The sequence below is a fragment of the Pseudorca crassidens genome, chromosome 12 (genome assembly GCF_039906515.1).
Source record: "Pseudorca crassidens isolate mPseCra1 chromosome 12, mPseCra1.hap1, whole genome shotgun sequence".
Lineage (NCBI taxonomy): Eukaryota > Metazoa > Chordata > Mammalia > Artiodactyla > Delphinidae > Pseudorca > Pseudorca crassidens.
Window position 1 is genome coordinate 83,742,912 of NC_090307.1, and position 13,088 is coordinate 83,755,999.

General features: G+C 34.5%; 1 protein-coding gene across 9 annotated transcripts in view; it reads right to left on the reverse strand.

The window, feature by feature from the left end:
- Positions 1–239: 239 nt before the first annotated feature.
- The window catches only part of IFT81 (intraflagellar transport 81), a 103,987-nt gene continuing 91,138 nt past the window's right edge, over positions 240–13,088 (reverse strand). For 8 of the 9 annotated variants that reach the window (XM_067700893.1, XM_067700896.1, XM_067700895.1 and 5 more), the window contains 5 exons: positions 11,025–11,111; positions 9,958–10,029; positions 9,788–9,873; positions 6,048–6,093; positions 240–966 (listed from right to left, as the gene is read on the reverse strand). In XM_067700893.1, the coding sequence (XP_067556994.1) occupies positions 784–966; positions 6,048–6,093; positions 9,788–9,873; positions 9,958–10,029; positions 11,025–11,111 (474 nt within the window). In that variant the 3' untranslated portion in view covers positions 240–783. The remainder of the gene's footprint in view (positions 967–6,047; positions 6,094–9,787; positions 9,874–9,957; positions 10,030–11,024; positions 11,112–13,088) is intronic. The other variant, XM_067700897.1, reaches the window with a different exon arrangement.

Genomic DNA, 13,088 nt, shown 5'->3' on the forward strand with positions numbered 1-13,088 from the left:
TTTCTTTAAGGAAAAACCAAAGAAATCTTCAAATACCTTGTCCAGATGAAGCAGAGAACTTGAGGCACTTCGACAATTTCTTATATTTAAAATAATAGTCCCCCAAACCTAAATACTATATTAGACTTTTGGTGAAAATAAGTAATAATCCTTAAATTTAACACAGTGCTATAACATAAATACTTACTTAAAAAAGAATAAAAATTTACACTATATAAATTTTAAATAAATAGCCATGATATGTGCACCAAGTTTTATTTGTGTTTAAACGATACAAATAGAACAAATATGTTATTCAAAATAATAAATCTTCTTGAATTTTACATAAGAAAAAGAAACTGAAGTGAAACTGTAGGAATTGCTGAACTTCAGATAAATGTTTCTTCAAAACAAGAGATATTAATTCCTAAAAGATTCCTCTAAAGTTAAAAAAAGATTAAGAGAAACATTAAGCCACTGGGTTAGTATGTTTAAAAAAACCTACATGTTTCTTAATGGACATATGTTTACATTTACAGATAGTAAACTCAGTCTCCTGTCTCATAAAACACAGAAGACATCACTATGTCTAAACTAAGCAAAAAAATAAAGGACTCTTTTCCATATTAAAAAACTTTTAAAACCTAAATCTACCTTAACATTATTTTCCAAGAAAACTTAATAGGGAATGGCTAATCTGAAAGCAAAATGTTGTACAAATCACTTTCAAGAAAGGGAATACACCATGGGATTATGCTTATAGCTAGCAGTATCAGCTAAAACCCCAAACAATGACACATGAACTCAGAGTATCAGCCGGTCCTCTCCTCCCTCCTGAATTACCTGACCAATGGAAGTTTGGCTTTGTTGTTTCAGAAAGCACTGTTTCTTACATTCCATCAATTGTTCAAAATCACGCCACATTTTCACTTGTTTCATATTGGGACCATGACTTTCTCGTACAGCTTTTTGTTTTTCCCGGAGTTTCTATTGTTAAAAAAAAAATCAAGAATAATTAAATCTCATATACGGATTTACTTCTATTGTTCTAATCAGAAGAATATGGTATGCTTTGTACATCTGATGAATAATAGCTAAGCCAGGTTCTCCTATGATAGATGAAAATGAAGATGATAAAAGTTAACTAAATTTATGATAGATCTAGGACAACCTGAATTTAAAAAGAACAGAAAAATGTAAAAGAAAGGAAGGGGGGAAAAAAATAAAGGGAATCTGGAAAGTGGAGCAGTAACATGGTATATAAAAATATGCAGATTTTGGAAGTCAGAAGACTTGAGTTCCAACTCTGGCTCTGTCACTAGCTGTAGGGAAGACAATTTCTCTGGACTGTAGTTTTCTCAATTGTTAATTAAGGCTAATAATAGGGGTAATTATAAAAGTATCTGCTTTATAAGATTATTTTTTCCACATGACAATAGATATGGAAAAAATTATAAACTACCATGTGTTATACATGTTATTATTATTAAATACTGTATTCTTTCCTGAATCAGTATGCTCTAAGGGTATGCTCTATACCCAAATAAATCAAATTGTATGTTAATATTCCTCAGGGAGAAGGTCTAGTGATATTCTAAAAAGGCCCAAATCCTTATCAGAATTGTTTTTGTTACTACTAGCCTATATAGTTCCACCTGCCAAAATTGTTCTACTTACTGACTCTAAAATTATAAATAGGAATAAGAACATTTTTCAATACATTGCAAAACTATACTTTGGTTCTGTATTATGGCAAATTGAGGAGAGTGACAAAGAAAGGGAGGCACAAAGTCAGAGACAATGAGAGGAAAGAAAAGAAGGAAGGAAAGAAGCGAAAAACAGAGATGATAGTACACACATAAGGAAACAGTGTGACAGAAATACATACACTGACACAGTGTGAGAAATCACCAAGAAGGGCAGAAAAACAAGCAAAGACACAGAAACAGATTACACAGGAACATCTCCATCTTTTCCTCTTTTAGTATACACGGTTGATTTAACAGGTGACCTAAGCACATAAGTGAAAAGGCTGGTCATTGGTACTTGCCCAAATAAGAGGCTAAACTAAACTGAGGCCAGGTTCAAAACGCTTACTAAAGACTGCCCTCTCCATCTATGGTTAATGAAAAGCAAAGTTAACAGCAAATAGCAACAGGAAACAAAACAGAATTAAGAAAATATAATTTAAACATAACCAGCAATTTTTTGACACAATGCCTGGCATGCAAATACATCTATTTAAGTCTATGTTACAAATAAAGTATCTTACAACAAATATTTTTATCCTCATAAACTAAAACAAAAGTAGTAAGTCAGATCAAGAGTACTGAGCATGATTTTAAGATTAAGGTACTACTTAACTGTAACTTTTCTTATATTATTGGAATAATTTCCTTGTCAAAATCCTAACAACCTATAAAAAGTTATTTAAAGAACCAAAGACAGGAGGTGGGGACTGTCTGTATCAGAAATATTATATTACTGTCACTTATTACAGATTTATTTTGTGGATAGTTGCAATGTACAAAAAATACTTGTCACAGATTTCATTGTTCTTAAAAGGAAGAGGTGGTACAGGAGGAGGAAAGTTACAACTTTCAGTACAATATTCCATCTTGGTAAGGCAAATTATAGTATATGATAGTGTGAATTGTAGCACTATAGCTTGGTCTAATTTCAGAAACTCAGTTGGCATGAGGAGGTCTGTGGATGTCCAGTCTTTGCTGGTTTGGAAGGCATATGCTATTGTCAGTTTCAAAGCCTAGGTATGTTCTGTGTTTGCCTTGAAAATTTAGATCCACTCTAGGAGTGAGAGGATCAAGAAGCTTTGTTTCTTAAATGATACAGCCTGACAATCGGGGCATGAACTAATCAGTGGCTCATTTTGCTGGAACATGCTTGACGTCAGACTGCTGCTACTGCTTTCCCCCCAAATCCTGCAGTAAAACACTACACTGGAAGGGGAAAGAATAATCTTTAATCATATTTAGCAATTAAGTTTGGGTCTTTGAAAGGATTCAAAGTTTGACAAATATTTCTCTACACATAGCATCCATCCAGATACTTTTCAAAACAAATGAAATAGAGGAATATTTTCATATAAAAAATTATATTATTTATGAAATACCTGGATGAAAGTCAATTATTGACAATCATACTGAATCCTAAAGCCCCCAAAATCTCTAGTTAAAATACTGTACAAATGAATGTACAACTTGATTCAAACACATAAGTTCAAATATGAAAATTATTTTTTCCTTTTGAGTATGGCATGTCATTTCATAAATGGAATAAGGTGTACAGAACTCAATTTCTCTGATGAAATGGAAGAATCAGCTTTAATGTTTCTTTTTACTTAGACTAATATGATGGACATCTATTCACAGTTCATACAAAAAGAACAGATGAACACTTTTTATAGATATGGCTGATTCCAGATTGGGGACAGGAAATGTACAGAATGAGCCTTTTGTCTGGAACATTTTGTCATTCCAGAAAATAAAAAATCCATCAAAACCTAGTAGGATTGTTTCAAAAGGATTCAGGAGCTGACTTCAAGAGGCTTCCACCGGCCAAACATGGGGCAATTTGGATAGGAATAATAATAAATATTAAATAAATAAAAATAAATAAAAATAAATATGATAATAATAATTGCAATGGATTGAAACATATAAAACATGTTAAATCTGGGAGTTATAAACATACTTTTAAAGAATGATAAAAAATGAACTCATCATTTTGAAAACCAGTAATAAACAAATCAAGCAGTTATTCTGCCTTTCCTATATGACCTGTACTTTAGAGTAACCAGAGTTGGTAAGATGCTCTTAACAGAATTATTCCAGCCAATAAATGAAGAAGGAACAACATAATTAGAATATGACTGTTCTGCAACCTCTAATGAATTAATGGACTGAGGAAGTGATTTTCATTGGCTGCCTACATTACAAAAAGAGAGCTTCCCAAATATTGAATCGTATTTAATCAAGTCTCTAAACCCAACTGCCAATTCACAGGACATACTGGGGACAGAAGAACATGCTAACTGACACTACAGGGAGGCCATCAACAAAGCTCAGAATGCTGGAAAATGACAAATGATCAGGTTTTTTTTCTTCCAACAAATAAATTGTAAAGAAAAAAGATGGACTAGTAACCTAGAGAAAAAGGGACTTAAGAAATATATCAAATAATAGCAATGTATGAACTCTTATTAGGATCCTGATCTGAACAAATAAACCATTAAGAAATTATGAGACAATTGGTGAAGTTTGAACACTGACTGGGTATTGGGTATTATGCAATTATTGTTAAATTATTTTTGGCATGATAATAGTATTGCAGTTATGTTAAAAAAAAGAGTCTTTATGATACATACTGAAATATGACCAGATAAAACAATTAAATCTCTGAGATTTGCCTAAAAATGGGCAAATCTGGGAGTGGGACTATAGATAAAACAAGACTGGTCACAAATTTAATTACTGAAGTTGAGTGATGGTTACATGTGAGTTCTTTACATTATTTCCTCAATTTTTTATTTAGGCTTGAAATTTTCCATAATAAAAACTTTTATTTTTTTAGTTCTTTTTAAAGTTTTTCTCAAAAAGACTTTTAAAAAGTCTACTTAGCAATTACTTCATTGCTTTCTACACTATTTGTTTTTCTGAAGTTCATCGTTAGAATATTACTTACAGGTTTATGGGAGCTAATTCAGCTTTTATGTAAAAGCAGATATATGTAAATATGTTTTTAATAATGACTCAAATGAAAGTAAGAATGAATAATTTTACTATCACCAATTTATTGAGTCAGACCAATAGCTAAACTGTACAATGCATTAAGACTGAAACAAAGCCATATTTTTCATTTGTACTATTAGGATGGACAAGCCTATATATGTATATAAAATCATTTCCAGGCTGCAGCCTCAAGAATATTTGAACGTTGAAATTAGACACCCATATATAATCAGTATTTTAAATGAAAAACCGCAGCCAACAATTTCTAACTCTGATGCTACAAACTTGACACTCCTATTAGAAAAACTAATAAGGAACTTCAATTTTCAATAGTGAAACTAAGTAAAGAACAGATAAAATGGCGTATAGTGAAGCATGGTTAGCATTCACTATGCAACATGGATTTAAAATCATTGAAGATTAGAATCAATTAGAAAAATCAATTAGTCATTTAAGTCCTGATGTTCAAGGCCCCACCACCTCTTCTACTAGGAGTGGCTCAGAGAACTGAGAAAACAAGACTCAATCACATGCTCCTATTTTTAGTAGCCCTCATATAAGACTGGCAGGTAGGGAGTGAGTATCTTAAGTAAAGTTTTTCGATTATTTGTATTAATTGAATCAATGTTTGTAAAGGACTTAAACTAGCCCCTGGCTCATTTGCGTTTATTAAATAAAATAAATGAATAAGTTTACACTTATAAGTATAATCCCAGTATTCCCAGATACCTGGGAATAAACTGAAACTTGTAGTTCATTAAACGTGGCATTTTGTTTGTTACGCATGAACTCTTTGTTATTTAAAACTGGATTTCCCCCCTCCTCCCAAATTCATGTGCCTTCACTTTTATAAAACTAAATTCCTAAAGAAGAGTCTTCATCTTTGAAAGGGAGTAAGAAAGTTCCAATATCCTCTATAACCTTAAAAAAAATGACAATGGCATAAACATGTACTGAAAGCCTGAATAGACACATTAAAAAAAACAACATTCTTGGGACTTCCCTGGTGGTGCAGTGGTTAAGAACCCCCCCTGCCAATGCAGGGGACACAAGTTTGATCCCTGGTCCAGGGAGATCCCACATGCCACGGAGCAACTAAGCCCGTGCACCACAACTACTGAGCCTGTGCTCTAGAGCCCTCATACCACAACTACTGAGCCCACGTGCTGCAACTACTGAAGCCTGTGTGCCTACAGCCCGTGCTCCGCAACAAGAGAAGCCATAGCAATGAGAAGCCCGTGTCCCTGCTCGCTGCAACTAGAGAAAGCCTGCGTGCAGCAACGAAGACCCAACGCAGCCAAAAAAAAAATGCATTCTTACCTTTCCAAGATTTTCCTGTTCAGCAATATTTTTGGTATACTGTTCCCTGGGGAGTAAACATAATGATTTAGTTTACATTTACTTCAATCGATTTGATCATACAACTAAATTATAAATTAACATATCTATCTAAATATATTAGACAATACAGTTTATAGAGTACTAGAGTCAGAATGAAACCCATTATCAAACACTCCCTTTTCCAATCTTTAGTCAGTTCATCTAATAAACAGTAATATAAGGAAAAAACCAAGGCAAAATATCATGTAAGAAGTTAAGTACCATTTCCAGTTAATCTACACTTAAATCAATGGTAATCCATTTGCTTAAATTACACTTTTTTTTTAAAGAGGTTTGCAGAAGAGAGAAAGGATACACATTTTTAAAAAACATTAAATAGCATCTAACCCAGCAATCCAACTTCTAGGAAGTCATCCTACAGAAAAACTCTCATAAGTTAATAAAGATGAAAGCAAAGACTATTACTTCACCATTGCTTATAGTAGTGAAAATCTGCAACCAACTACATGTTGATAGACGGGGAAATGTTTAAATAAATTATGGTACATCCGTTCAAAGGAATAATACAGAGTTGTAAAAAAAGAATGAGGTAGATCTATAAATACTAAAGTGCAAAAAATTCTAGATAAATTATTAAGAAAAAAACTGTATATGTAGCTTAATTTTATTTATGTATACACACATATACAGACATATTAGCAAAAGCATGGGAAAAGAATATGGGATAATATACAACAAAATATTAACAGTAGACATTTATGAGGTATGGCAGTGTGGACAACATTCAATTTTTGTGTGCTATACTTGATAATGGTTACTTTTTGTTTTTATAAGTATTTCTTTTGTAAGCTAAAAAAGTTACAAATTTTTAATGTAAAAATAGAAATACAAATAACGTATTGTATTTTTAAACAAAGGTATAATTATATTTTAATATTATATAAGACAAAAAATGAGATTTGAAGTGTTAAGGACAAAGATTGAAGGATGAGGACACAGGAACCAAGGACAAAGGAACCAGTGACAAGAAGATAAGAGACTTTAGACCTCAAATTTGTATGGAAAAAGACTATATTTCTGTGTAAAGCTACACAGTAGTACTTAAGAAGAAATTAAACAACACAAAATTGGGAATCTAAGAAATCATAAACCACAAACTCTAGCAGTTTAAGTGAAGAAAGATTTGCATTTATGTCAAAAGGGAGGTAAACATGATTAGAACAGAGAGAATGGCAATCAAAAGTACCTGAAGCCCTTACAGAGCTGAAGTGAAGGTAGAATTTGTGCACAGGAATAAGAATGGAAGGGAATAGACACAATCTTGATGAACCTTCATTTTGCCCTTAAAATTTATGAGACACTAAGTCAAAATTGTTTACCTTTCTAGCTCTTCAATGAAAAAAAGCTGGGAGGAACTAAATGACATATCCCTCAAGAAGAATGTATGGTTATTATTAAGAGAGCTTTAAATAATTCATTTATTACCCTAGGCCCGAGGAATGTCCAAACTGTTTTAGAATTTTCATTTATATTTTATCAAGAAATCAACAGGCACATGCTCTTTCCCCATAACAGTAATATGTAATTTTAATTTATTCAATGAATTTATTCAAGAAATAATTACAGAGCACCTGTTATGTACCAAGCATGCCCTGGGATTTCAAAAAGAAAACAGGACAGACAGGGTCCTTGCCCTCTAGGAATTCATACTATATCATTTCTAAAATACTGCTGCATACATTATATTTAACTTGAACCTCTGTGGTATACATTATTCTCCTTATTTTATAGATGAGGAATGATTTGTCCAAGGCCACAAAACTAGGAACTGGAAAAATCAGGTTAGAAACAATTTTATGGTCTCTCTCTAGTACTTTGATATATAATATGCTGCCTCTTTAAGTAAAATTAAAATTTGCAGATGATCTTTCAAAACCAAGCTAATTTCTTACACCTTTGGCCTTACCAGGAAGTACCATAAAAGTAGAAAATGAAATAACATTAAAAATATTGTGTCTACCATAGTTATAATATTTTAAACATGTATCAGTGAGTTTAGAGTATAATTAACTCCATTTTATTCTTAACATTCTTATCATGTACTACTCTAGTCAGGGCACAGTATTTTTCTATTGGAAAACTGAGGAATGGTAAAGGTTTACAATGATTTTTAAAATGATGAAGAGGAATATCTAGCTAGAAAACTGATAAGAAAACCAATAGTTCAGGAGCTATATTTCCTTTTTTACTATTTATATTGATCACTTTGGAAGAAAAGAAACAATTTCTAAAACTTATTTTTCAAGAACAAAATTAACTTCTCACATTTGTGAAATATTAGCATTGACTATACAGATTTAATGAGCAAAGTTTACATTCAATGAAAGAATTTGTATAAGTACATTCAGTATGTTTTTTTAATGTAGACTTATTATTTTTAAAAAATATTTATTTATTTATTTGGCTGTGTCGGGTCTTAGTTGCGGCATTTGGGATCTTTCGTTGCAGTGCGCGGACTCTCTAGTTGTGGCGCGCAGGCTCCAGAGCGTGCGGGCTTCAGTACATGCAGCACACGGGCTCTCTAGTTGTGGCACGTGGGCTCTGGAGTACGCAGGCTCAGTCGTTGCAGCATGTGGGCTTAGTTGCTCTGCGGCATGTGGAATCTTAGTTCCCTGACTAGGGATCGAACCTGTGTCCCCCTGCATTGCAGGGGGATTCTTAACCACTGGACCACCAGGGAAGTGCCTGTATGTTTAATATGTTAGACTATTAAAAAATAATATCCTATTTATAGGATATTTTTGGTCTGGCCTGCATTATATAAAAAAATTTAGACTTTGCAAAACATTCTATTTCTTAAATTCCTTTTTGTAATATTAATGTATATGCCACTAGAAATCTCAACTGCAGTCTAGAATAAGTGTGAATCCTACACTTCATTTGAGTTCTTACCGAATGGTAAAAGCAAAATATTTGAATTACGATTAGGGGCAAAGAAAGCTTATCTTGTTCATTACTGCATTTTATCAAAGCTAGCAATTCAACTATAAACGTATTTTTTAAGACAGCATTTGATTTATTACAATATGCTGCAAGCTAGGATTACAAAAAGAAAAAATCACCATATAAGGACTAGTAGTATTTATACACCCTTCTTTGCTTTAAAGGCTGACACACCGCAGTCACACAGTTTCTAGCTGAAATGCAGTCACTCACACTGCACAATGAGCAGGCCAACAACCAGAGTCCAGGCCATGTAGGACTTGAAAAATAGACCAACCTTAGTGCTTTTAAAAAAGCAATTATGAAATTATACGTATTCCTGAGGAGGGGGTAGTGGGGATTAACTGCTTAATGGTTGTAAGAGTTTCTGTTTCGGGTGATGAAAAAGTTTTGGTAATATATAGTGGTTATGGTTGCATAATATTTTTAATGTAATCAATGCAACACTTTTAATTATACACTTAAAAATGGCAAATTTTATGTTATTTACCTTTTGCCACAATAAAAAAGTAAGCAAGCAAGCAAGAAAAATTATATGTATTCTTACTTAGCAGGGCTGGACTATCCAGAAGATGTTTAACAAGATTCAATCCTAAATAATATCTTACTATATGCTTATTTAAGTACTCTGACTTTGTATAATTCCATCTTATTTATAAAACTTCTATAGATTAAAACATTAAGTAACTCAATATAAAAACAACAAAATTACTTGCCTAATTGCCTTTCTTTTTTCTTGTTGATCAGAAGAGACATATGCCTTCATTTCATCAGTAGCACGACAAAGTTGTACTTCTAGGTTCTAAGTGGAAAGACTAAGCTTTAGGTTAAGTCCTTGATACAGAAAAATCTCAGAAAAGTTTTTGATCCACTTTCTTTGTCTTACCTTAATCATACAATTTGTATAATGGTATCTACTTTCATCTTGAAGACATTCTTCACGGAGTCCTCTGACTTCCTAATGTATATAATTTTAAATGGGCAACATTATCGGAAGAATAATCAGATACAGAAAGGATGACTATATTTACAACAAAAGAAATACCATCAGAGTATTTCCTCTTCTGCAACCGAAACTTTATTATAATAGACTAGGTTGCAATCTTTTCTAGAGACCACTCATATCGCTCTACAACCTATAAGTTTAGTTATTTATTAAGTACCTACTGTGTGCCCAGCTCTGTGCTAGGTGCTGGGGACAGAGGAGTGAACAAGACAGGTCCCTGCTCTCATTCAAGTAGAGGAAACAGACATAAACAAGGAAACATGTAATGAAAGTAGTTTCAGATGGGAAAAAGTGCCATGAAGAAAATTCTGCAGTGGAATGTGATAGGGTGACTGAGTGGGCAATATTAGGTGATCAGAGAAGACCTCTAGGAGGATGTGACATTTAGGGTGAGACCTAAAAGGTGAAAAGGAGAGATCAAGGCAAATAGTTGGTGGTAGAGTATCCCAGAGAGAGAAGAATACATGCAAAACCCCCAAGGTGAAAACAAGCTTGGCCTGTTTGAAGTACAAGAAGGCGGCCAGTGTGGCTGGGGCCCTGTGGGTGAGGAGTAGAGCACGTGGATATGAAGTTCATGGAAGCAGGTAGGGCCTTATAGACCACAGTTCTGAAGTTAGATTTTAAGTGCAACAGGAAGCCAGTGGAGGGTAGCCTAACTGCTGTATAGGTTTCTTTGGCTGCTCTATGGAGAATAAACCTTAGGAAGGCAAGCGTGGAAGGGGAGAGTAGGTGGGAGGTTACAGTGCGAGTCTAGGGGGCCTGGACTCTGGCAGTAGGGGTGTAGATGGAGAATTTAGTATGTACACATCAAGTTTGAAGAAATAAAAATCTCTGCAGCTTAGGAGACAGACTCAGTAAAGATTTGGGAATCTTTTGACATTGGTAGTGAAAATACGCATATACAGGCAGTTTCTGCTAAGTTGTTAAAATAAAAACTGTCTTCTTACCTGTTCTAATTTGGACCGATTACTTTCAAGGCCTGCTGCACAGCTATCATACTGGGATTTCTTTTCATCACACTCCTGGGTTAATTCCTAGTATGAAAAGGGTAATTAATTGAATAAGTAAAAAACAAAGGCCTAAAATGTGGCTCTGAAACAATACATGCCCTTGTCAGTCTTGTAACTTAACTCTAAGCTTCTTGGCATACTTACGAGTTATTTATACAACAATCAGACATTTGAGAATTATGACAGATGAAGGTGCTGATAAAAACAATAGCTGCCATGTATTAAGCTGTGTGCCAGGCTCTCTGTTAGAAGCTGGGAATAAAACAGTGAGCAAAACAGCCAAAAATCCTTCCCCTCAAGTAATGCTCAGATAAGTAAACAGGCTGAGTGCTATGATGGATGAATGCAAGGTGTTATAGGAGCACATGGGACGCTCACTGGACCTAACCCAGGCTTGGGGATCAGTGCGGACAACCTGCTGGAGAAATTGATATCTAAGCTGAGGTACGAAGGATTAGTAAGCATAGTTAGAAGGGACAAGAGGAGGAGAATGTTCATAAAAAAAGGAACACTATGTATGAAGTCTTGGACTTGGAACTAGAGAGAAGAAGGACAATTTAGGACATATAAGTAGTTTATTATACTGGAGCATGTCTGGGAAATGTGAGAAGAGGCTGAAGACTTTGGCAGAGGCCTGATCAGAACTTTGTAAACCATGTTAAGGGTGTTTGAGCTTTACCTTTAACAATAACTAAGTCTCAAAACAACCTCTTGAGGTAGGTATTAATATCCCCACATCGTGCAAGGACAAGTATCTTGTAAAAGATTGTACTGCTGGAAAGACGTGTTAGAATTTGAATTCAGGCTATTTGAATAGTTTCACACTTTCTTCTAACATAATATTTTGAAACTGATAATTTGAAAATCTTCTTCTACCGACACCTGGAAATGCTAAAAGTATCAACAAATGCTTGATAAGGCAGGGCAAACATCCTTTCAGATCCAGAGCTAACTGAACTCTCAAGGAAGTAAAAGGAATTACCAGGACTAGAAACAAAGGATGACAGCCTATGGCTACACTTGGTGAAGGAGTTGGGAGCCAATCTTGATAACAGAATGATTATTATCTCCAGGCAGGGCAAAAGACCTAGAAACCTGTGAATAAAGGGTTAACACCAGGCCTGGATTGATTCAGGCCAGACTGGGAATGGTTTCACACAGCACAGTTTCCTTGGGAACTGGAGAGTTAACATAAATGGGTAATATTGTGTGGTGCTTCTGCTGTGTGGGACTGCATCTGGTTTGGGGTGACTAGCACAGTATAAAAGACTGGTGGGAAAAAGGAGCCATGGCTTTTGTGAATCAAAGTGACCTACAGACATCTAAGGCTCTCATGGTTGACATGAGAAGGGGCAACAGAGGCTGTGTACTTGGGTAGCTGCTGGGCCTGTCAGTGAGATGAAGATACTATAGTATATGAAAGCCTTTTTTTGTTTGTGAGTTTTATGGCCAAACTGATCAGTAAATGCAGTTATGCTACTTCAGAGGAGGATGGAAAAAAGGAGTCTGTCCTCAGGCAGGTTTGGGATTTGGATTTACCCTACCTACGTGGTCTAAGAACTCTCAAGCTGAGACATTAACTCAAATTAGCTCCAAGCTTGTGATAGTCCTAAAACACCTGGCAGAACAACAGCAAAACCACTCTGGAGGGACACACCCTCCATCTTAGCTGCCAGGACTCAAGAGACAAAACCCTACTAAAGATAAACTCACAATCCAAAAGTATAAATATATAAGGAACAATCAATCCATTATGAGTGAGAATCAGAAGATATAAAACACACAGCAGGACTATACCTCCAGGAACTTCGAATACTAGAAGAAAGTCTATTGAATAAGTATGCTTAAAATAATTAAAGTTATAAAGGAGGAACTGAAAATAAAAGACTAAAAAAAGGCACAGTGAGTAAAAATAGACAAAAACGAAAAAAAAAGTCACTGAAATTAAAAACTAAGTAGGTGACATAAACATAAGATTGGCTCAGGAGATGAAAGAATGAA